The sequence below is a fragment of the Lasioglossum baleicum genome, chromosome 1 (genome assembly GCF_051020765.1).
Source record: "Lasioglossum baleicum chromosome 1, iyLasBale1, whole genome shotgun sequence".
Taxonomy (NCBI): domain Eukaryota; kingdom Metazoa; phylum Arthropoda; class Insecta; order Hymenoptera; family Halictidae; genus Lasioglossum; species Lasioglossum baleicum.
The window spans coordinates 9262727-9287661 of record NC_134929.1 but is presented as its reverse complement, the minus strand read 5'-3'; the positions used below and the strand labels follow the sequence as shown (position 1 = coordinate 9287661).

The 24935-nt window shown below is 42.4% G+C and overlaps 4 protein-coding genes and 1 long non-coding RNA gene across 16 annotated transcripts in view; 3 read left to right on the top strand and 2 right to left on the bottom strand.

Annotated features, from left to right (window-relative positions):
- The window catches only part of Herc2 (E3 ubiquitin-protein ligase HERC2), a 28339-nt gene extending 26536 nt beyond the window's left edge, over window positions 1-1803 (top strand). The window contains exon 15 of the mRNA XM_076428870.1: window positions 16-1803. Within this exon, the coding sequence (XP_076284985.1) occupies window positions 16-193 (178 nt within the window). The 3' untranslated portion in view covers window positions 194-1803. The remainder of the gene's footprint in view (window positions 1-15) is intronic.
- Window positions 181-1138, bottom strand: LOC143211495 (peptidyl-prolyl cis-trans isomerase-like 3). Its single transcript, XM_076429247.1, has 4 exons — window positions 956-1138; window positions 816-890; window positions 448-728; window positions 181-367 (listed from the first exon to the last, which is right to left on the bottom strand). The coding sequence occupies exons 1-4, from the start codon at window positions 956-958 to the stop codon at window positions 244-246; spliced, it is 483 nt and encodes a 160-aa protein (XP_076285362.1). The 5' UTR covers window positions 959-1138; the 3' UTR covers window positions 181-243.
- On the top strand, window positions 1404-17803 carry Nocte (no circadian temperature entrainment). 7 transcript variants are annotated; one of them, XM_076428885.1, is made up of 19 exons: window positions 1404-1803; window positions 2810-2957; window positions 3065-3319; window positions 3615-3771; window positions 3854-3952; window positions 4066-4358; window positions 4828-5371; window positions 5477-6274; window positions 7020-7468; window positions 7545-9473; window positions 9601-11694; window positions 12717-12911; window positions 13775-14083; window positions 14193-14378; window positions 14459-14594; window positions 15238-15588; window positions 15695-15840; window positions 16055-16337; window positions 16555-17803. In XM_076428885.1, exons 2-19 carry the CDS (start codon window positions 2865-2867, stop codon window positions 16704-16706), a joined length of 8469 nt encoding a protein of 2822 aa, XP_076285000.1. In that variant the 5' UTR covers window positions 1404-1803; window positions 2810-2864; the 3' UTR covers window positions 16707-17803. The 7 variants fall into 7 exon arrangements, with proteins under 7 accessions (XP_076285000.1, XP_076285018.1, XP_076285040.1 ...); XM_076428903.1 differs by having other exon boundaries at window positions 7017-7468; window positions 12732-12911; XM_076428925.1 differs by having other exon boundaries at window positions 7017-7468; window positions 15695-15819; window positions 16064-16337.
- A 593-nt stretch (window positions 17804-18396) lies between these two features.
- LOC143211501 (uncharacterized) lies at window positions 18397-20956 on the bottom strand. Of its 2 annotated transcripts, none has more exons than XR_013009467.1 (3): window positions 20840-20911; window positions 20494-20759; window positions 18397-20383 (listed from the first exon to the last, which is right to left on the bottom strand). It is a non-coding gene; the product is annotated as an uncharacterized LOC143211501 (long non-coding RNA). The 2 variants fall into 2 exon arrangements; XR_013009466.1 differs by having other exon boundaries at window positions 18398-20383; window positions 20853-20956.
- On the top strand, window positions 20930-24234 carry LOC143211385 (protein-associating with the carboxyl-terminal domain of ezrin). 5 transcript variants are annotated; one of them, XM_076429049.1, is made up of 6 exons: window positions 20930-21102; window positions 21517-21746; window positions 21893-22337; window positions 22415-22604; window positions 22691-22827; window positions 22892-24234. In XM_076429049.1, the coding sequence occupies exons 2-6, from the start codon at window positions 21552-21554 to the stop codon at window positions 23842-23844; spliced, it is 1920 nt and encodes a 639-aa protein (XP_076285164.1). In that variant the 5' UTR covers window positions 20930-21102; window positions 21517-21551; the 3' UTR covers window positions 23845-24234. The 5 variants fall into 5 exon arrangements, with proteins under 5 accessions (XP_076285164.1, XP_076285144.1, XP_076285154.1 ...); XM_076429029.1 differs by having other exon boundaries at window positions 20932-21102; window positions 21481-21746; XM_076429039.1 differs by having other exon boundaries at window positions 21019-21173.
- The last annotated feature ends 701 nt before the right edge of the window (window positions 24235-24935 follow it).

The following is a 24935-nucleotide window of genomic DNA, read 5'->3' as shown; positions in this document are numbered from 1 at the left end:
CCTTTTCAAATACAGATATATTGAACATCCGAACGGAGAGAATATCTCTGAAGAGTTTCTGAAAAATGGTAACTATCAGATCGAAGTAATGGGGAAACGATGCAAAGCTGATTTTTACCTAAGAAGTCCATTCGACCCTCGGAACAAAAGGATGAGAGGAATTTATGAAAACGTATCGTGTTCGTCGATCTAACACGTTTATATAGTCTTTGTTTGTACTTTTACAATTAAAGTGTACAGTTATCACGCCAAAGGATTAGCATGTATAGTGACGCTGGTAATTCGGGTTTCCGTAAGGGGTTTGTAATTCTTTGGGTTCACAGGTAGCTTCTCCAATTGTTCTAACGTTTCCATTCCATCTATTACCCTAAAAATAAGAAAATCGTTATATCTGGAACATTGTTATCATGTATATAGCGATGTAAAATATATAACAAAAATATTTACTTTCCGAACAATGTGTACTTTAGGTCTAAATGCGGTTGCGGTCCGTACGAAATGAAAAATTGACTGCCATTCGTGTTCGGACCATTATTTGCCATAGAAACAAGACCTCTGACATTATGTTTTAGTTCTTCCTTGAACTCGTCTTCGAATTTACGATTCCATATCGAAGTTCCACCTTTACCAGTTTGCGTGGGATCTCCGGTTTGCACGATAAATCCTTTTATATTGCGATGAAATAAACAATTGTTATAATAATCGCTGGCGCACAAAGCAAGAAAATTCTACAAACATAAAAGGTTCGAGTCAAGGTTGATGGAACATGAGCACGTTAAGTGACTGGTATTACAGAACAGATAGAAAAGAATTACCTCGCACGTTTTTGGGCACAACTCACAAAACAATTCTATCTTTATGTCACCGACGTCCGTCTGTAGAGTTACGCTCTGAAAATGAAATAATCTGTGAAATGCGCCAATCACAACGAACATGATAATATTTATTTACGTACCATTTTTGAACAGATTGTCCATCAATTTCTTCAAATTGAAAATGCGTTATCTATTATGGCCTATATTTCCCATTTTCTATAATACACCATCTACGCATAACCGATAAAAAAACCGAGTGTTCACCAGTGTTCACACGTATAGGCGGCCATCTTGAATTTTACACAAGCACCGACGAAATCAAATGTGTGCAGTTATTTTTAAAGAAATTTCAAGCATTTCTCGTATATATTTTCGCTAAACGGCCGTAGACAAATTCGAAAATTTAGAAACCCGTATCTACGACAAAAACGGGGCATTCGAAAAGCGGAAAAGGAAGTACGGTATATAACCGACGGAATAATTCCCATAAATTCGTAATGAATTTGACTTTGGTTCGAAGCGGCAAGGCATCGTAGAAGCAGCGCCACTTATTTCTGTTGAATGTTCCGCTTGTTTCTCGTCATAAGTAACGGTTAGGTAAAAAAAGATATTAAATACCGTGGTGTAGATTTGACGCGTAAAAAGCGTGTCTATCGTCGTTCGAGTCGAGAATTTCATTTTATTTTTCGAATCGAGAAGGGAAAAGAATTGCTGGTGAAAAGCATCGCAACGCAGTGACAAGAAAATCCGGACGAGTGGCGCGTCTGTGCAAACGGCTCTCTGGTCGTATGACGTAATTGTATTGATCGCGGAAGAAGAGCCGAAAGTCGCGCATTCGCCATCTTGGACGAATTGTGGAAAAGAAGTATCTGTGTCTCACAGGCGCGGTACACTTGTAACAGTTGTAATCCGTGGCGATCCGGATATTAATTAGTTTAACTGGGAATTAACCCTTTTGTGAATTAGATACCCATTTGGACGGACCAAGGTAAGTTCTTATTTCCTTCGTTCGCTTCCCCGTCCGAATCTTTTTTTCTACGTGGAAACCTTGCTATACGACTTGGTCCTGGTAAGCGTCAACCTCGAGTGCTACTTCTTCTTTCGTATGGTTACCGAGTAACTATCTCGTATTGAGACTATCAGGACCCGCTGATCGTTTATTGTGAACCGTGTACGTGACCGTTGCGTCACGAATCTTTTTGTTTTGAATTTTCGTGACTTTGACATCGCGATCGAGGGGTTGGGTCGAAACGTTACATTCTGCCTATACACCTTCTTAGCCAGCATCTTCCTTTCGCATATTTTCCCGGATATTTTCTCGATCGTACAGCCTTTTAATTACATTCTTTCTGCTTTTCTCCTTCTTTTTCATCATTTTCTTTCTTTTTTTCAACATAACAAAACTATCCGACTCTCTCCTGTCAGCCCCTCTCTCTCGCTCTTTCTCTCTCTCCCTCCCTCCCCCTCTGTCTACCGTCTGTCTGTCTGCCTGCCTGCCTGCTTGTCTCCGTCTCTGTCTCTATCAATGCCCCCTCTCATTCTCGCTCGCTTTCCGCATTGAACGTTCTTGTCAACCTTTTCGTTGTCTAGTTCGTCAACGCGTTACTCTCGGTCGTATAATTGCCTTATTTGTTAATCTCTCTTCTTTCCAGGAGTTACAACCAATGCTCGTCGCATTTTCATATATTTGCGCACTTGAGCTGTCGTGCGGTAGGCTTTTGTGTCGCGTATGTGTTTACGCGCGCGTGGTCACGCGTAGAATATATTATTAATTTTATATAATTATTCTGTGCCTTATAGATTTTTTTTCTTTATCTATTCTTTAATAATGATTCGAATACCGGAAGAAATTATGATTAGCTCTTTGGTCGAATACTTCTATACCTATTTATTTATTTATTTATTTATACGCGTATCGATCGAGGTTTAAATATTTTCTAACTATAAGAAGAATATTTGAAAAAGTAACAAATATCTATGTTATATGATTCCAGACAAAAGGTTCGTTCTTTGGGTCTGATTAGTACTAAATGGTTGCCTGCAGACAGCATGTCTACTCTGTCAGGGCTTGCGTCGAAGGGGGAGAAAGGAAAATCCAAGTTCCAATCATTAGACATCAATAGTTTATACAGAGAGTGTAGAGTAAGTTAGCCAGAGAATTCTACAGACATTTATTATCTGTTTGATGGAAAATCGCGAGAGATTAGAAGAAAAAAGAAAATGAAATTTACGCATTGCTACGAATCTAGGGTGAATCTTTGGAGCAACAGCAGCAAAAGAATACATTACCACGCAAACATGGAATGCAAAGTCTTGGAAAGGTGCCTTCGGCACGGCGACCTCCTGCCAATCTGCCCAGTTTGAAAAGTGAACATAGTAGTAGCGATCCAGCTGTGAGTCTCGTACCAAGCGGAGGAAGTGGTTGGGCTACTACCAAAGATACAACAACAACAACCACTACCATTACAACCACCACAACTACAACTTCACCGGATACAACTGCTGTTAGTGTTTAGAAACGATTCGTTCGGAAATAGCTATGCGTACTTTCCGTGCCTCTCAAGAAGTCCCTCGAGAAGGCACAGGGGCGAAGGGCTTTATTGGCATTATTGGTTTACTTTAGCCAATAATTCGGTTAGAACCGAAAAAGCCAGTGTAGTGACCCAATCGGACGGTTTGCTGCCACCTCCCTTTCGAATTCCTGCCAGGAGATTTCTTGCGAGACACGGAAAATATATGGATAATTACTAGAGATTCGGAAAACCTGGATACTGAACCGACTGTTTTCATTGTTACCAGTCAAATTCTTCACCGGCACAATGTGTAGCGGGGACTCCTGCACCAGCATCGCTACATCCTCTACTGCCAGGACAACAAACCATTTCTCAGTCTTCGTACAGTTCCGACGCGAACATCAAATCATCATGGAGCGCAATAATGAGCAGATCAGGAGATGGTAATTATAATTTCATTTGTATTTTATTTGATTTGTTTCGCACTTCACTTGATGATTGTTTTGTTCCCTGTGCAACGATTAGGCGGTGCATCGGCAGGTCAGCAACATATCCAACAACAGCAGTCGACAAATCGGGAATTAAGTGCTCAATACGGACCCGGCCCAAGTTTACGCCCACAAAGTAAGCATCAAGTTTCTAAGTACAATGGAATACCAGAGTTGGGACATTATATACAGTAAAAAGAACGATATGTGTGTTATGCAATATTAACAATACTTATACTTGTTTGCTAGCGGAAGGAAGTTGGATACAAGGTGGAAGTCGTACGGCCAGTGGTGCAGGGTTGGGAACGGCTGGTCCCGGCACTGGGACCACTTCGGGGGTCCAGGGCCCCCCATTGAATACAGCTGTTTCTGGAGGAGGACATGTCGATGTGTCTGGCGGACGACAGAACTTGGTCCAATCTCCCAACATGGCCATGGCCCAGGGAGGCCCTCATAATGCTCCGAACAGTCAGAGCGCTTTAAACTCTGGCGCTCAAATTGGTCCAAATTTACATCACTACAGAGGATTTATTCCTCCGTTTGTAAGTTTAGACATTTCTTCTCTTTCCTTTTGTTGTAACTAGACTGTGGATCATCTGTTACACAAAATAAAAATTTTCTACTTAAATTGCAACAAACTTGAGCGGAACAGAAATTTATTTTCTTTCTTAAAAATATATCGGTATATCTAATCAATCAATCAAGTATGTAATTTAAAAAATCATAGGAAATGGAAATATTCTAGGTCGGAAGAAATATTTAATTTTCGAGTTAAAATAGCTCCGAGTGCAAAGGGTTAATATGTTTAATAGGTTGAAAATTATATAACAGTATTTTTAAATTTTTCGAATGTATTTACTGTTTTATATTACACACCTACTCATGCTTGTCGTAAATGCATAAAATCCATTGTCTACTTACAAATGTTCTATTACTTCGATCGTTCGGACGGTCTAATAGTAGAAATTGTGTACTCCGATAAAACTATTACCGGAAACAAAATCTTTACAGATGTATCGGGGAAACTTTCCTGGTGGATTTCCCTCGCAGTTTCCATCGAATACCGGCCCCAGTGGACCCAGACCACGATTTAATTACCCGGCGGAACGATTTCCTGCCCCACCTCCGCGTCAACAGGAACGCGAACAACGTGTTCCCGAGGAAGAGATCGTTACGCGACCAATTATCAAAGAGGAAGATCTTACCCGAATGGATGATATTTCCCGTGATGCCGGTTGGGCAGAACAAGACGACATCGATTATAACAAGAAACTTACTTTTAGCGATGACGAAACCGATTCCGAACCAATGAAGAAAGATGAGAAAAAGGATAATACGGAGGAGAAAACCGAAGAGACTTTAGCGGAAGACAGAGATAATAAAACTCGAGATAACCGTGATATTCACGACAATCGCGAGTCAAAGGAATCCCGAGAACAACCGGTTCATCGTACATGGACTCACAGTTCTTTGCCGCGTGATTATCGTGGGTCCAATGGGTCCAGTAGTTACAACAACAATCAATCACAATTACATTTGGCACACACTTTGAGAGGTGAGGATATTCGTTTCTCGTTGAAAGTAGCGTTCGGTATCGTGTTTTTAATCTTGAAACTATATGTATTTTCTAATTTCTAAATTGTGTTGCACTGTGGAACAGGCGTAGAAGACGATGAAGGATGGAACGAGAAACGACGAGTGGTGAGAGTCGAGGTGGCATCGGTTACCGAACGTGCTCAGCAACGCAAAGAGGAAGTGGAGAAAATGTACGAAGAATCGAGTAGACAAGCGGCGGCCAAGAAACAACAAGACGTCGAGCAAAAATTGAAAGAAAAACAGTCGATCGAACCGAAGAGTTTGATAAGTGTTCCACCGGTTCCGATCCCGGTACCAGAATGGGAACGCGAAAGGGAGAACAGAGATCGGGAACGGTCATGCGCTGGATCTTCTGAGGGGAAAGGTGGAGACGACAAGCCATTGGCCCGCGAATCTCGTGAGAACAGAGATGCTCCAAAGTATAGCAGAGACTCGCGAGACCAGCTGATGTCCGATTTCCGACAAGTCGATCGACAAAGTTTCATGAGGCAACAGGACGGTGTGCGCAGTGAACGGGAAAGAGATCGCGAACGTGAACGTGAACGCGAACGTGAACGCGAAAGAGAACGCGAACGGGACCGTGATCGCGACCGCGACCGTGATCGTGACCGCGATCGTGACCGCGATCGCGATCGTGACCGTGATCGCGATCAGAGAGACGCGAGAGATCGCGAACACATGCCGTCGTTCTCCCGTTCCTTTCAATGCAACTTACCGCCACGATTTCAAAAGCAACAAGCCGAGAGAAGCAACGCTGGATTCAATCGAATTTCACCGAGTACCGAGAGATCGTCTGCCCAGACTGTTTCATTCTCTGGACAATATGAGCCCAGCAGATGGCTTCACAGTCACAGTTCTTTAAGTAAGTGGTCAAATAGTGGTGTTTTGTACACTGCGTTCCACAATTCAAATACAGAGTGAGTCACGAACAGTGATCAGCTTAGATCAGCGGTTTCCAACCTTTATGCTACTACGCCTCCCTGAAAAAAATTTTTCCGCGCCTCTCTACCTTTTATTTTTTTAATAAAAACTTGATTACAAGAAAGTGAAAACTACAAATTAATTTTTTATTAAAAATTTTTGGCGTTTTCCCTGGAACAGCTGCAGCAGCATGTCAACACAGATTCTTTTCATTTTTTTAAAATTTTTATATTTTTGTTTAAATTAGTTTACACTAAAAGATTGGCTATTCAAAGACGCACAAATTGGATTTTGAAATTTCCGTCTAGGCCTAATAGCTTAAGAGGTATTTCATAAAATAGATTCTCCAACCCCAACTGTGAGGGCTATTTTCACCCTCTTAAAAATTCCATTAAAATCAGCGTGTTACGATTGGGTAACCTCCTTTGTCAGTATCTGTTAAAAGATGGATGTAAAAAAATGGTAGGTCTGGAAAAGAAGGGTTGACAAGAAATTAAGGGCAATCATCTTAAAGCTCTCGTTGAACGATATTATTTTACTACGTTTTTTTAACTACAAAAATTTCCGATCGAACCGCTAGCAACAGAGTAATCTGAGCTGATCACGGTTCGCGACTCACCCTGTATACTAGTGTTAAATTCGACCCATTAATATTCCTAACATTTCAATCCAATTCGTCTCAGTAGATAACAGCTTGAAGCAGTCCCACGGCACCGTTCCGCCCCAACGCCGAAGCAGAACGGATCCCGACATTTCGGTTTCGATGGAGGACGAGCGACCTCCGTCCCGAGATTACCGTGGATCTTTCCTTCGGGAGGATCGGTATCGTCATTCCTCGCATCGGCCTTACGATGCCCGAAAACCAAGCGGTGGCGGCAGCGGCGGCGGTGGTGGCTACAGCGATGAATACACCCGCAATTACAGAGATCACGATTACGAGGACAGACATTCTCGCGATTCCTGGGAACGCGAAAGATACTACGACGATAACAAAGATCGCGATTCAAAGGACAACCTGGAGGCGAGAGACGTCCGAGAGAATCGAGATGCTCGCGACAGTCGCGCTACCAGAGACATCAGGGAAACACGTGAACGAGATACCAAGCTGAAAAAGGATTACGACAATTACTTGAAGGTATTCAGCATTCTCTATTGCCGACTAGTGGATTTGCAATTCAATTTTAATTTTAATTTTTTGTGAATGCCAACAGGATTCTTTCGAGGAGCGTGATCGCGATCGTGACCGCGAACGTGATCGTGACCGGGACCGGGACCGTGACCGCGTTCGTGAACGAGAGCGTGAACTCGTCGAACGCGATCGTGAACGTGATCGCGATCGTGACCGTGACCGCGAGCGTGAACGCGATCGTGAACGCGACCGTGAACGCGACCGCGAACGTGATCGCGATCGTGACAGGGGAGAACGGGATCGCGATCAGAGGGAAAGATCGGAGAGCGTTGAATGGCGGGAGGAACGTATCATGCAAGACCGGTCGATTGACAATCGCCGCGACACACAGCGGGACGATCGTGTCGAACGGAACGAGCGGCCGCAGAGACCGGATTCTCGCGACAGTCGCACCTCCAGAGAGTCGAAGACGTCCCTGCGCGAAGACGATTCTCATAAATTGCGCGACTGCAGTTCCTGGGCAAACGAGGTTGCCGATTACGAGGAGAACAAGCGCGACGTTTATATGCACGAGGACAACCGAGAGAGAGAACGAGATAGAAGACAACCCCTCGGACCAGTAACCAAAGAGAGAATCGAGGCGGACGAACTGAAAGGCGAGAAACGTAATTTAACTCAATTGAAACGAGCGAGTTCCGAGCATGATAAGAAGGACTCTGCCAAAGAATCGGCCATCGAGGCGAAGAAGGACGCGGATGTTTGGAGCTGGAAATTAGAAAGGACAAGCGACAACAATCGAACGGTCGATAGAGGCGACAATTCTCCAAAGGCATGGGCAGATGCTGTTTCTCCGACATTCGAGAAGGAAGAGGAGAAAAGCTTGGAAAGTATCAAGAACGATAAGGAGGCCGACGAGCTCAAGCAGAATTTGGAGAAATTGAGCTTGGAGAAAAGAGGGGAAGGTGTATTATTGAACGAGGACACGATGGCGGATCAGCAGGCGAAGGAAGAGAAGCGGGAGAAGAGTATTCGGAATAGAACGAGCAGCGGTGGGTCGAATTCGAGAGCCCGCGAGTCCCGTGGAGGACGTCAATGGGCCGGCAGTTACGGCACGTCGTACGCCAGAGGTGGTGGTTGGCGTAGCTCGGAGTCGAGAGGACGACGAGGTGTGCACAGAACCACCGGCAGGCCAGCTTCGGCTAGAAGCGGCTCCTACGGACACACCGATTCCGAAAACAGCGGCGACGAGATATCCTGCTCGACCGAGTCGGGCAAAGAGGAAAAGAAGTCTGCGAGATCGCCGAAGCCTAATCAAAAAGCGGAAAAGGAGGAGCGGAATCGAGAGGTGTCGAGTCGAGAGGAGAAACGAGCCGATTACTCGCAACCGCAGCCACAGCTACAATCACAGTCTCAAGCTCAAACTCAAACTCAACCGCAGTCTCAACCGCAGCCTCAACCTCAGCCTCAACCGCAGTCGCAACGTAGCGAGAAACGAACCTATGAGAGTAAATCGAACCACGAGGGATTCGCTCCATCTGGGGAACCGTCTCGTCACGGTCGGGGTGGTGTGCGAATGCGAAGCGCTACGAGCACCGGGAATCGCATGGAAGGTTACGGACCGCCCTCCAGTAAGAGTCCTTTTTCCTGCGAACGAACTGGCGACGAGAAGCGGCTAGAACGGCAAGAACGGCAGGAGTCGTCGAGTTCGCTGCGCCAAAATCCAGCTTTGTCGACGCCGATATCCGAAAAAGAGCCGACAGGCCTCGCCTGCTTGCAACTAGAGTCTACCGACGACAAAATCATCGCGAAGCAGCAAGCGCTCACAGCAGGGATCACCGGGAAACGTGCCAAGTCTCCGATTCAACAACCCCAGCAGCAGCATCAACAGGCTCAACAACCCTGTAACAAACAGGATATCAATCACACGAGCAACAATGCCGTTCCGCAGAAGCTGCACGCTCGCAAAGAAGAATCATCACGTTCGAAAAGAACTCGCAGTGCGAGCAGAAGGGTAAGTAAACCGTTCAGCGAACTTTTCGATCGAATCAACCGATTCTAATGTTAATTTCGTGGATTATTTGTTGTGTTGTCGTACCAATGAACAGCTTACTTATCGTTTACGTTAATGTTGGTTGCAGGGTAGGGATAATCGGGAGTCGCGATATCGCGGCAGCAGCAGCAACGTGTCGAAGCAAAACTCGTCGGACATTGGAAACGAAGACTGGGAGTCGACGTCGGAGAACAGTGAGGAACATGTGGAGGAGCACAAAGAGGTGCGAAACAGCCGCAAACAATTCGGTACACGTACGAATTCCGGCGGCAGCCAGAACGCCGTAGGATCGAACGTGGGACACCCTCGTAGAAACGAGCAGCCACCGGGAGGCAATCAGCGGGAACAGCGAGAAAAGCCCGCAAAGTCTTCCAATTCAACGTCCCGCGCGCCGGGCGCGGAAAAGCGTAACCTGCAGAATTTGGGTTTCGCCAATCAGAAGAATCATGCCAGCAGTATTCCGCCGCTGATGCAGTCCACGCAAGTTCAGAACGGCAGATCGAGAAGTCAGACTTCCGGTGGCGGTAACGCGACGATTTTGAGCAAATCGAGCGCGAAGGACACAACGGTGAACCGCATAGACGAGATCAAGCTGAGCGATCCGAACTTGGTGAACCAAGCTCTGAACGACATGAACAAGAAGTCTCAGATCAAAGAGAAAAAGATAACGCTCGATTACGAAATGGAGCCGAGCAACTGCGCCGAGGATGGCTCGAGCTTAACGGAGAAAAAGTCCATCGATTCTGACGGTTTCCAGGAGGTTCGTTCCAAGAAGAATGTCAAAGAGTCTCGACACGGGCAAAAGGAGGAGACGAAACCGCTGAAACGCGAGAAAGAGAAGGACAGAGAGCGCGATCGTTCGAAGTCGAAGGCGAACGGAGGTGGTTCGCAGACCGCTTCGTCGTTGCAACAAGTGCAGAATGTGCCGTCTCTGTTGAGTCAAACCATTCCACAACCAGCGAGCATGCTGCAAAAGCAGCACGACAGAAGGCGAGGACCGAAGCTCGCGCCCAGATTCCAAAAGCAATTGGCAAAGCAGCAACAACAGCAGATGTGCACGTCGGAGCCGAACGATCCTAGTAAACCTAGCAACTCGAGTAACGCCTACAGCGGCAAGGATTCGTCGTCGGGGGGACCGGCGCCGCCGCCCTCTGTCAACGCTTGGGACAAACCGTTCACCAGTCAGCTGCGCTCGACCTCGCCGTCCGCTGTTTCCGCCGATCTTCCATTGATGGCCGGCATGTCGTCGCAGAACGATCACAGTCACGGTCACGGTCACGGTCATGGCCACGGTCACGTACACGTACACGGCCATGGGCACGAAATTAACGAGCAGACGAACTCTGGCAACAGTAGCCAACGAAACTCTCCAAACGGTGAGAAACCCGGCAGCTGCAGTGCCGGAGCTGGCAGCGGTGGCAGTGGAAGCGGAGGTGTCGGAGGAACTGGCAGCGGTGGCAAGACTTTGAAGGAGCAACACTCGGAGAAAAACTCTGTCCCCGATGTTTCTTCGCCGCCCGTCCAGACATTAATCTTCGAGAACACCAATTACTCGAAGACTACGAAGTCCACTCCTTCCGATCTCGCTGTCAAGACCAAGTTTCCCAGTCACATGAAGAACCAACAACAACAGCAACGCGTCGAAAAACGCGCGGATTTGGACGATGAGAGCGGTGGCGGCAGCGGGGGACCCTCCGGAATGCCACAACAACAACAGCAACAACAACAGAGCCTTCCGGTTGCATTTTCGAATAAGCCGAACGATCTGATGAAAGACAAGAACCAGGAGCCGATTCAAATGCCGTTGTCCTTCAACAAAAACGAGGACAACGCCGACATGAAGTTGGACTTCACGTTCGATTCAGACCTCTCACAGTTAACGGAAGACAAGAACAAGAGCTTGGGAATGGCGCGATCCATGCACATGGCCACCGGCCAGAGCACCATCTCGCCCTCCACCGCCGAGCTCAACTTGAAAATCGCTTCGGTGAAGAAAGTTTGGGAAAACGTGCCGCCGATGCCAACGGTGGTCGAGCACGAGGATGGAAACGTAGTCAGTAGCGCTAACACGTTCCCTCAGGCGTTCGAAAGTGCGGACGTCGACGATAGCTACAGTCCGCACCAACAGTACAATCAAAATAACATGAAAAGTGAAATAACCACTTCCACGAACGTGTGCAAGGTGAGAAATCATTTCGCGCACATTTATTTTCATAGTATCATGCATGCGTATCAAAGCTATTACATCACTAGAAATTGACTCGATAGTCCGACTGAAATTCAAGAATTTTGTATATGTATGTTCTCTTGTTTCTCCATTCTTGTCTCTCACATTCGTCGACATATTCAAAAAGTTACCTTCTCTGCCGTATTTCAAAAAACTTTCCCTTGAGTAATTACCATGGTGAAAATCAGAAAGGTAAGTGGCTAACGCGTATTGTTCGATCAGTTTCTTATTTAACCCTCGCAACGCCGACGATGTTCTCGACAAATCATTTAGAACAGCAACCACCACCGCTCCATATCGATTTCTACCATGTTCGCTTTTCTGCAACCATTTCGAATCAAGTTTTTTAACATTAGGTACTTACTTGATCGCTTATCTCCGAATAATTCCTAACGTCGCCGAGATCACGATCATCGCCGATAATCCGTTTTGATTCAGATACCTCATCGTCACCACTAATATCTAGCCTTCTACAATTGCTTTTCACATATCCGGACTTGTCCAAAAACTTGTCGTTCGACAAGAATCGATCCGGATAAATGTCGTTTCTTTGCTACCCGATCACTCGATTATGCGAATCTACTGATATTGTATGATTGCGCGCCGATACCGGCAATACTATCATTATTATTATTATGGTTATTATTACTACTGTTACTATTATTATTATTATGGTTATTATTATTATTATAGTCTTTTCCATCCTTCGCTCCCTAGTATTAATTACAGTTATCCTGTACTTTCTATCGAGTGACGCTCCCTTCATCCAGCTCAAACACGGTTAGCGATGAACCTAACTATTTTCACCACAGTTCGAAAGCAGATTAAAGAAAGGAAGAGAATATTGTTCCCCGAAATACGCGTGATTCGGTCAGCATCAATTAGAACGGCAGTTGATAGTGATGTAAATAGAAAAATTAAATAACGAAATACCATGTCCCCTGTGGGAAGATGCTGACTCTTTGCCTGATGCGCAGCTGGTTCCCCCGCAGGTGAAGCCGCAGCAACAGTCTTCGGGAAGCAGCAGCGGTCAATCGGGTTCAACGGTTCCCGGACCAAGCCCCATCGGAGCGGGTCAGAGTCCAATTGGTCATCCTCCGGTCAGTCTTCAAGGACCATTGAGCCCTCCTCCGTTCAATTCCACGGGACAACCGTCTCACATCAACTATCAGGTGCAGTTCCACTGAAAACAAACTACAGTAAAGTCCCACTCTAAGCCGATCCTCGGTTCTGTGCTGTGACAGAGATCGTGAAGGGATAAAATTTTGTTGTGACCGCGTCAAACGTAGAAAAGGATTGCGAAGCTCGATAAAACTTCTTTATTTTTTATGGGACTTTGACCAACACGTTCGTGGCATTTTTCTAATGAAAATGATACCCAACATGATGTAATGCCAATTATATTTATTTGTGTAATGAACGATGCAAGTTTTCGACCCAAAAGAATTTCCCATACGCTGTTTTTCCTCGAGTCGTTCATTACACAAGTAAATATCATCAGTAGACTGCGGATTTTTTGCAAAATAAAAATGTTTTGCATTGATTGTGGGAAGCAGGAATAACATAAAAATTGATTTCATTCCTTAACGACTTTGTTACATTAAAAGCAACATTACAACATTCTTGAATTTTTTAAATGTTTTACTGTTTCATGTTTCGTCCAACCAATTTCTTCATAAATGCACAAAGATACGTAGTCTAATCATCAGAATTATATCGTATTTGGTATAACATTGTCACTAAAAAAATGCCACGAATATGTTGGTAGAAGTCCCATAATAATATACTGATAATTTATTTATTTATATCATTGAGAAATAAAGAAGTTTTATATCGGATTACACGGCATGTTTACACTGCTCGGCGACTGAGGCAGCTCGAGCTTGTTGAACTGACTTAGAACGGTCACCTTCGTCACGTTTAGATTGGGACTTTCGACTGTGTTCTCTGGTCTTGCGTTACATTTTGCCCGACGTTGTGTAATATTACAATATAATTAATCATCGCCTTTTTTTTATTTTTCTTATCATTTTAGGAATTTCCTCAATACCCGGCCTCTCAAGCCGCTCAATACGGTAGCATGTCTGCGATACCCTCCCCACCAGCCGTGTTGTTTAACACAGGTTCCGGCCAGCTTCCGGCTCAAGCGGGAGGTCTTTACGGGACGTTTCAATTAGATCAAAGCCGATCTCCTTTTACTCAATACCCGCCGTACGCGCCGTCCCTGCAAAATTCGTTTAGCCAGCAGAACCTCTATTTGCAACAACCACCGCCACCGCCTCCGCACGCGCCAAACGCGCCTACCCCGGAGATGTATCAGAGCAACCTCTCTCAGTATCGCATTGTAAGTAAAACATCGAATAAGTTCGCGAATGATCCGAGAACGATTTTCTGAAAGGTTTCGAGAGAAATTTGATATCATTGTTTATAAAATGACCATGTAATTTTTATAGACCGCAGCTGCCGCACCACCGTTTGGACAAAACCAACAGCTCAGCAACAATCCGAATACGGTTCTAATTAGTTCCTCCTCGAATTCTCTGATGTCGGCGAGCGTGAAGCCGTCCTCGCAACCAATCGGCGCCATTGGAACAAAGGCGCCGCATTTTCAAGCACCGTCTGCGCCGCAACCGAATCCAGTACTAATTCCATATACATTCCTTCGTTCAACGAAACTGGTTCAAACTGTCGGAAACTGTAATCCGTTCTTTTCCTATAGTTGACGTACATACCCTACGATCCGAACCAAGTACTGGGGGTGAGCGGCAGTTACATGGGCAATTCCCAATTGGTACAAAGACCCGGTCCAAACGTGCAAGCTTCAGCCAATAGTTACTACAGCGCCACTTCGGCTGGTAAATATTTCAACAGTTAGTTGCTGCGGCAAACTTGTACGAAATGCCGTATGATATATACAGGGTGATTCTGGGAACTGGGGCAGGTTACTGCTCCTTTTTAAGTAAAAATAGAGAAAGCTAACCTCCTGTGTCCTTGTTTTTTAGGTGGATGCACCGATGCACCCGTCAGGTACTGCATTAAAGAATAAAGTGCAATTGCACCGGTGCATCCACATAAAAAATAAAGTCACAGGAAGTTAGGACGTATTATTTAATATTAATATGATTTTTTCCTATATCATTTTCTTCTATTTTTACTTTAAAAAGAGCAGCAATTTGTTCCAGTTCCCAGAATCACCCTATATACACAGGGTGATCCACCTAAATGTAGCCGTCTAAATATCTCCTTTATTTTTGTTGACATAACAATGTTTTTAATGCAATGTAAATGCATTTTCTTCCAAAGTTTTCAAGACGATCGATATGTTTTTCCTCGTAAATGTATATTTTTTTCGAAGTCAGAGTTCACCTCAAGGTCATGTTATTAATATTCGTAATAGATAGTTCTAGTATAATAGATCACCCTGAAAACCCTGAAAACTACGATTTTATGAAATTTTGGAATTTGGTCGGGATAGTCAAGGAAACAATTGTTTTGCAGATGTGTTCACCGGTTCGCAAACAGGTTTTTATCAACCGGGTGGCGCCACTCAACAAACCGGCACTCATTACGGAATGCAAGGATTCGGTCAGCACAGCCAGAATTTGGCAACCGGTAGCGCCACACCCGTTGGATTACAAAATTTCAGCTCTGGCTTTTTATCTAGTTCCGGTTTACAGATTGCCGCGGCCGCGGCGGCTCAGCAGTTTCGTAATCCTACCGGTGGACTTCCAGGACCAGCGAACGCTGGTCCCACGTTTCTCAGCAAACATCAGCCACAGGAGCAACCTAGACAATTGAAGAGCCCGTCAGGAAATCAACAAGATGTTCTTGCATCGGTTTTCAGTTCCAGTGAGTAGTCTAAATGCTTGTTCGATCTCGTGTCATGTGCTTTATCAGATTCTATTGTCACGAACAATTTAATTCACGATTTGATTGTGTTGAATGTTTATCGCAGCACCACAAATACCATCTCCCAAATCAAGAAACTGTAAACAACAATCTTCGTCCCAACAGCCCCAACCAAGTCCCACACAGCATCACAAATATCAGCAGTATCAAGGCGTTAGTCAATCTGCTTTGGTAAGCAGTTACAGTAACTACGTATGTATCGCTCTTACGCTTACTCAATTACCATAAATCAAACACATCCGTTTAAACGATAATAGAAATCTAGATAATGAAATAATAGAAAACATATATAGTTTAAAAATAAGAGAATTCAATTCGATTACGATCGTTCGACATTGACATTTATCGACAGAAATGAAAAAAGAAGGTTCATCCTGTCACGAGATCAGCGTCAACTAAATTGCAGGTTTTGCAGCAAAATGTACGCGGCATGGGAATGCCACCGCGTCCCGGTATACAACCGTCGCAACAACGATACCCACCACCGATTCAGAGACCGGTTGTTCCATTCACGCCGGGCCCAAATCCAAACAATCCTACTCAACAGCAACCGAATTGCATGCCGTCGCAGCAACAACAGCAACAACAACCGCAAACGCAAATCAATCGTCACAGACCCAATATGCATCAACAGCAACAACAGCAACAACGTAACATGAAAATGCAACAGCAATATTACTCTACTCAAGGTTTGTTCTCTCAAGATTTTCCATTCAACCGTACCCGTCCATAAATCACTGGACATTTTAATAACAAAGACTAGGTCCTTCAATAACAAAAAAAGTCTGCTTCCAAATTTGTATGTGCCCGGTGACTTATGAACGGCGGAAGTGTATATGCAATTCATGAAAATATATTGTTTGTCCGCTCGTTCATTTACGTTTATCCGTTGATTGTCCTCGGTAGGAAACGTGAAAATGGATACAACCGAAAAAACGGATTCTCACAATGACAAGATTAACGACAACGGCTCCGGTACGCAACAAGGAAGCACCAAGGCAAACGTCAATCAACAGGACAATGACAATAAAGAAGAAGTGAACCAACAAAATGAGTGAATGTGAAAGAAAAAACCGTATCGTTCATTCTATCGCTTGAAAACAAAAAAGAAATATACTGTTTACGATCACATAAACCACATTACGTCGGTTCGAAAGGTAAATTATAACGATTAAGTTGTTTTTGTACATGGAAAAAGACTCTTGCTCCAAATGACATTGTATTTGCCATTTTAAAGAAGCTTCGTGAGCTCTCGGGAGACGTATTCGATACACTTGGCTATACTGGTATATGTATCTAGTTAGAATTACTTAACCGCGCATTGAAGAAATGAAGAAAAATAGGTGATATCGTCATTGTACACGTCTCAACGCTTCTCCGAATTAATTATAACGGAAGTTGCGTTTCATAAATTCTACGAACAAATCACGTTATCGAACATTCCCTTTTGTTCGAGAAAATAATAGTGCGTACTAAGTACACAACGCTGCAATGAACGTTAGAAGTATAAGGGGGATAAAAAACGAAACTAGTTCGAGGAAACAAAAATCCAATCGATAACATTAACCGACAAGCCGTGCTTGTCCGAACGGAAAACGAAAAAAATGAAAAACTTTCTAAGGATTTACTCTACGAAAGAAAGGAACTCTCTGTAACGCGCGTTGCTCGATTCAATGGAAAGAAAATGGAAGTTAGAGATGCATCACAGTTGGACTGGTACGCACAACGTATCACTTCTTCGTGTTAATCAACCACCCTACCAATTAATTGCATTGAATATGAAGATTATAAATGTGCACAAGACTCGTATTTCTGTATATGGACACGACGACGGTCTGTGGTATACGATAATGTAAAAGCCAATTATCCGGGAACGTAGTTCGACAAAGATATAGCACGGCCGTTGCTACAAATACATTTTCTAGAGCACCATTCAAATGGGAGAAAAAGAACAACAAACGTCAGTAAAGAAGACTGTTTTATGTATATCGAAATTTCAAATTACCTATGCGATGGTCGTATAGATCTGCATGACGTTGTCCCTAATACAGTGTGACAAGTAAAAAAAAAAGTTCGTGTACATTAATCGTTTATTAATATAATGTGCGGTCATGACGAAGCTTGTGAAAAATAAATAGTGCAACAATTGTTTATAGTTACTGAATATATTATCATGACCTAGACACTCACGGAAAGATTATCAATAACTCAAAATATAATAATACATCATATCGCTTGAAAATATGTGAAGCGCATTCGATTCTCCGTGCGTAATATTCCATTAAATAGCGACAATGTCTCATTGTACATTCTACAAACGCATCAAAAATTTACTTGTAGATTTCCTATTTTAATTGCGAATCAAATATGATTGTCGCCGTCGCCGTCAGCCATGTGCATGATACCATCATCATCGTTTCATCGTTATCATCCGCTTCATTTATATCATCGTCACATCTATTATTATTATTGTCATTATGTTTAATTTTGAATGTTATTCTTACCACCACCACCATCATCATCATCATCATCGATCATCATTATTATTTCTATCAAATTGCTATACTTCAGTATGCAATATGATATTGTCATTACCATCATCGGTGCTAAAATTACTATCCGTTACGGTAATCGCGGTCATTAAGGGGATAAACTCGTTTCCAGGGTTTCAAGGGCGCGGGATGTGCCTTCTCATATCTCGATAATACAAAAATGGGGTTTTTCAGTAGCCAAAAGCGTTAGATAAATTATCAATCTAGCTCTCAAAAGTCATTTGCATTATTTGGAAACATAAAGTTGCGTATGTAGCTATTTATTCATATAGCTGCAACAGCTATACATGCTGCCGAATAATGCAAATTACAAATTACTACTTTTGAGGGCAACTGCGGCCTAGACTGATCTTTTATCTAGCGCTTTTGACTACTGAAAAAACCTCGTCTCTGCAATATCGAAAATGAGAGGCGCATTCCACACCCTTGGGATCCTGGAAACGACTCTACCCCCTTAATTCATAATCACTATTTCTATTACTACTGCTGTTAACACTATTGCTACTACTACTACTACTACTACTACTACCACCACCACCACTACCACCTTTACTACTAATACTACTACTACTGTTACTGCCGTTATATTACTACTGCTACATACTGCTACAACTACTACTATTAAAAATACAACTACTACAGCTGCTGCTGTCGTTCCTACATAGTTAGCATTGCAATTGTCGCCATCGTCATTGTTGCTACAGTTGCAGCTGCAGTTGTCGTCGTTGATACCAATATTGTTACAATATTGTAACACTATTGCCACTATTATAAGGAAGGACTGAATGAAAGTAGACAGTAGCGTTTGTAAAAACTCATAGTATTTATTAGTTTTAATAGGCGAAGGGTATATTCATTTACAACTTTGTAGACATGAGTACATGTTACCAAAGTATAAGGCATAAGGAATCAGAAATTTGAATATACTGCCAATTATATGTGGTCGTTTACTATCCTCGACTTTAAATACAACGTATAAGAGATCTGAACACATGGTAAAAATTATACACAAGGCGATAATACTATTAACCATTTTTAAGCGTAACCGTTCAAAAACGATTTATGTCACCATTCCGTTTTTAAATTGCGTAACCCGCAAAAATTTTCATTCTTCAAGAGAAAAAGACTTTGTGCCTTTGAAATACTGCCGCGAAACGATGCATTCCATCTTCAAATCATTTTGAAAGTGTAGAATATCTTTGAGGAAAAGTAACACGACATTAATAATAATAAGGAGAAGAATGGGACTATATTTTTCTATTCGTTAGTTTCTTTGTCTCGTACAGTAGTATTTGTAATAGTAGTAATTGTAGTGACAGAAGAAATTGCAATAGTAGTACTATAGTTCTTAGCAGCAGTTTTAGTAGATGTGACAGAAACGATATAGTTACTTTATTAGAAATAGTAACATTAATAAATAAATTAGCAGTGCTACCGTATATTGCTACTGCAATTACCATCACTGGCCTGTAGGAATTAGGCGTTATATTACACAGTTACTTTACAATTATTTATATTAATCATGCATATATATATATATTTCTTTACCGATTAGTATTGCTCACAGTAATATTCTTTTATATACCACAATTATATATATATATTAAGATATATATATATATATATATATTTACATGTGTACAATATTTGATTTTTAAACTAATTTATACTATGCTAGATGACGTAAGATCATGTATCGTTTTCTTCGTTTTCGCTGTAGTTACTTCATTACATTTTTTTTTAACTCTTTCCTAGTAATTCTGCTATTATTACGTATAATAATATTTCACTACCACCACCGTTATCGCTATAGATTATAGGTCATTGACGTCACCGTCATCAAAGTCGTCATCGTCGTCATCCACAATGCCGTCGTCGCCCTTGTTGTTGCCGTTATCGTCGCCGTCGTCTACGTTGTTTTTGCCTTCTTTCCCATTTTGTTAAATTACACAATTCTTACAGCTAATATATATATATATATAATTTAGTGCATTAGATTTCTCTTGTATATCCCAGTAAACAAAATGCTCGCTTTTGGACGGGCATCTGCGCGCGCATATTGGTATCGCTTTCTGCGCTGTCCAAAATCGAGCAGATTTTGAGCATCCTCAGCTTCGAGCGTCGTCTGACAGCATAATGCCCGCTATCTGCTCGCCAGGTTGTGCTCGAGACTGCCTGGCTGACTGCGGGTAATTAATAATCATTATTATCATTATTACTACATTGTCATGAGAATAACATTTTTACTGGCAAAGTTATCCTCCATGATGAATTAATAATAACAGTTTCTTACAAGTGCAGCGACGAATTGCAGCTAAACAGAGAATATTATGGTAAGACGAGTAAGTATAATAATTTCCAAAAAATCCAATTTTGGACGTCCGCCTGCGCGCCATTTGTAGCGTTTTCTGCCGCCCCATGGACCAGCTATTTGGACATGGGCAGAACAAAGGCAGAATGCTGGCGACTGGATCCCGAATCGGCCTTTGTTTAAGAGGGCAGCACGATCGCACTGATGTGGCGGATGCTGTTTCCCTCGTTATCTTTCCTCTTGCACATCTGCACAAAATAAAATTCTGCATTCAAAAATCGGCATTTCGAATTGTCAGTAAAAAGGACGAGTGCTGTATATTTGGTACAATAAAAGTTTACTTCGCCGACATCTGCCACATTAGTGCGACCTACCCTCACCGGCGGTGCTGCCCTGTATAGCGGCATTCTATACTAGCCACATCAGTGCGATCGTGCTGCCCTCTTAAACAAAGGCAGGTTCAGGGTGGTTCAGGGTCCAGCCCCAGCCGTCAGCATTCTGGCTTCGTTCTGCCCATGTCCAAAGCCCTGCTCCAATGGACGCAACTGCGCGTACAGACGAACGTCAGAAATGAAATTTTTGGTTATCGGGGTACGTGCTACACAGTAACTGGGGGCGTGCTGGTTTCGGCACTTTCTGGCGACACTGCACAGTATACACAGGTGTCATTATACATATTTATATAAGTACTTACGTATGTGTTGTCGCGGTAGTTTGTAGTGTATGTGACAGTATACATCAGTATACATACTGTATGTATATGCTGTAAACACATAATGTCAACACAACTGTTAATAAACTAGTGTTATCAATGTACTAACGTGTAATATTACAACAAAACTAATCGAAGGTGGTTAAATCCCATTCGAAATGCTTGCTGTTCTGTGAATTGATAGCACGTTGGAAATGGTTGTGACACAGAGAAACTTTTCGTAATTTTATTTATAAACTACCTTTAAATCATTCTAGCCGATTGAATGCTATCTCCTTATCGTTTGATAACAGCAAAGTTCTACCTTTCGGAGGTTTAACAAAAATTAATGGGGAATGAAATAAGTGCCCGGAACGGGCTAGAAATTGACGAGAAATCTGTCGAAATAACAGATTTTTGGGCGCACCATACCGCTCGTGTAAAACAGCATGGTACTCAAATAGTATCTTTATTTGTCAGCGAACCGTCTTTGCATTACAGTGCAAGTTTTGGGAATCCTTCTCCTTTGGAGAAAGCTGCAAAGGTTAACGTCAGTTTATTGATTACCTTGTATATTGTAAAATACGTGCGTACGTGTATGAGTCGTAACACCGAAGTCACATATTTCTTTAAACGTATAGTTTCAGTTACTTATACAACATCTGCTTGAATAACGAATATTTTTTTCAGAATTTAATGTTATACAGGCATCCTTGTATACTTAAGTATGTCTCGTCGTGGTCCAAAGGCAGTAAGTTTTATCTGACAACCGAACAAGTTAGACCTCTGATTCAAACGATAGAAACACAGAATACGCTCCAAATATGCATGGGTTTGTATAGCATCTTACGGGCAATTGTATTTCTTCACGAAAAAGCATCTGCTTCTCATAACAACATATGCGGCAGCGTTATTTATGTTACATCGGAAGGATGTTGGAAACTCGGTGGCTTAGAATGCCTAAGTAAATTCAAAGAATTGACTACAGCGTATTTAAAGAAAATAAGAAGCTATAGATACGAGAAAGCGGTATCGCCTGACGAAGATACAACTATCTCGTCAACTAGTTTTACAGCGATCGACGCGTACGCATTCGGCATTTTGGCAGAAGACATTCTGAAGCTGAAGAATGCGGGTAAATATATTGTTTACTAAATGATTTTTATGCGTGCGAAAGATTACAGACCTGATAAAACGATCGCACTGTTTCAGAGGACGTTCCGAGTCTACTGGAATTCAAGCAGTTCTGTAAAGAGAATTTACAGAACTCTGATCCACGTTTGAGAAGCAAATTATCAAGCGTGCTTCAACACCCATTTTTCACTCACGATTTCATGAGGATACATGCATTTTTAGAGGAGTTACCGTTAAAAAGCAGTCAAGAGAAAGAAATATTTTTTGGGTTGGTGAACTTAACGAGTTAAATAAATTTGTTTTGTCGATTGAAAGTACTTACAATGTTCGTTAAAACATTGAATCGAATTACAGGAACTTAATAGTGCAATTGAGAACATTTCCTGAAAATATTGTTGCCGAGCAGCTGGGTCGATTGTTACTTTCACGAATGGTGTTGTTAGATTCAACTGCCCAAGAAAAGCTTTTACCGTTCATCTTGAAACCTAAAGGTAAAATGCTTTTAAAGATATCCTGCGTTTAATACATAACCAATCAGTAGCGTTTTGTTTACAGATGGAAAAGATAACGTGGACGATAATCTGTTTGTAGTATCAACGTTCAAAGTGTACCTAGTACCGAAACTGCTGCAGATGTTTTGTATAAGAGATGTGTCGATACGTTTGGTACTTTTATCACATTTCAATTCGTTCGTTCACACGTTTCAAGCGGACGAACTGAAATCTCAAGTACTTCCGGAACTGCTTGTTGGAATTAAAGATACAAACGATCATCTCGTTTCCGCAACGTTAAAAGCATTGGCAGACGTAGTTCCGATTCTCGGTGCGGCTACCGTAGTTGGTGGGAACAGGGGAAAATTATTTACGGACGGTCGACCGAATAAAGTAAAAGACAACGGGCAAGATAATAAGGCAGTTTCATCTTTTGTAAATATCGTTGATTTTGCAGCCACCACAAGTCAAAGCATAATTCATTTACCAGAAAGGCCATCGCCGGACGGAGGCGAAGATAAAAAAGAGAATATCTCTTCGATTACAGAAGAAGAATATACATGGTCCGATTGGGAAACTCAAGAAACCTCTACTAGAGATGCCCATCCTCAGATTTCCCAATCGTGTGATCAAACTAGCGAATCTAATGCGAATGATGTATCGGCCGTTGATTTAGTACCAATAATTGACACAAATCCAGTATTTGACCTAAACAAAGCTAAAGCGATCGAGTCAAAATTTCCAAAGAAATCAATTGTTTTATGCGATATTTCAGAACTCGATATCAAGAATTCGAAATTGACAAATTCCATCAAGGAAGAGTATGATTTCTTCACGGATATGGAACCCGTAATAAAAAAGACTCAAGTCCTGCACGTACAACAACCACAGTTAACGTCGAAAAGCGTGTTCGACATTAAAGCTTTAAACGAATTAGATGTAAGCGAAGAGAACGATGGTTGGGATGAAGATTTAAGCGACTGGGGAATGAATGATGCTCAAGAATTGAAGATTTAGGAGAATATGCAAATTTTTTTAAATCGTATGTATTATATATAATAAGACAGAAAAGTAAGCTTAATTCGTAGAATAAATTTGTACAAAATATATGTAAACTACAGTTCAGAACAAAGTTTTTTAACTTGGCAATTATTGTTATTTGCCTAATGTTGCAGTGGAACAAATATTACTCTGAAGCACGACCCTAATGTATACACAGTACATTATACATGCATGCATACATAAGTACTTACGATACCTACCACAAAAGTTAATACATAAATCGAATAAAAAAACTTTTATAACATATCGAATTGTGTGATTAATATGTATGATGCTTAATTAATAAATCAATAATGTTCTGGACAATTTTATTTTTGAAAATTTTGTCTAGAATTGAAAAGAAAATATTAGGTCTTTTATTATTTATTTACAAAGTTGTGTGTACAACCATATATATACCCAATAAGCAAAACATGGCAAAAACACAATCCGGGCCGCTCGGTCCATTTTAAGAGGGCAGAATACGAGCCCACGCTAGCTTTGCTGACATTGCCAGAATCAAGCCATCGTGTGCTTCGAGCAGCTTCGAGCGATGTTCGGCCAGTGTAATGCCCGTTAGGTGGCCTCCGCACGCTGGGCTCGATTTCTGCTACGACAGGCCTGGTTGACTAGGTATATATATGTATATAGTTCTGGTTGTGTTGAGCAGTAACTATATACATTATATAAATACATTAGTACATTCAATTCATCTCTCAGTATTTATTTTATTTGTTATAAATTTGAACAGTCGTAATTGTGTCGTAATGCGCGCTCTTTCTAATTGACGAGTTGGTGGGGAGAGATTCGCCCAATCAAAGTCGGGAGTGCGTAGGAAGTGAGAGTTGTGTGTGTGTGTGTGTGTGACTGGCTCGCTGCGCCCCCACCAATTATCGGTGTGCGAGTGAGATAGATATACAACCAACCGCCATGGCAGGCTTCAACGCTTCGTACAGGCCACGCAGTCTATCTCTAATAAGTCTATGATTTTTAACCTCGGATGTAATAGCATTATATAGAGTGGGTTTTCATTTCGACTCCGACCAACTCCGACTCACTCCGACTTG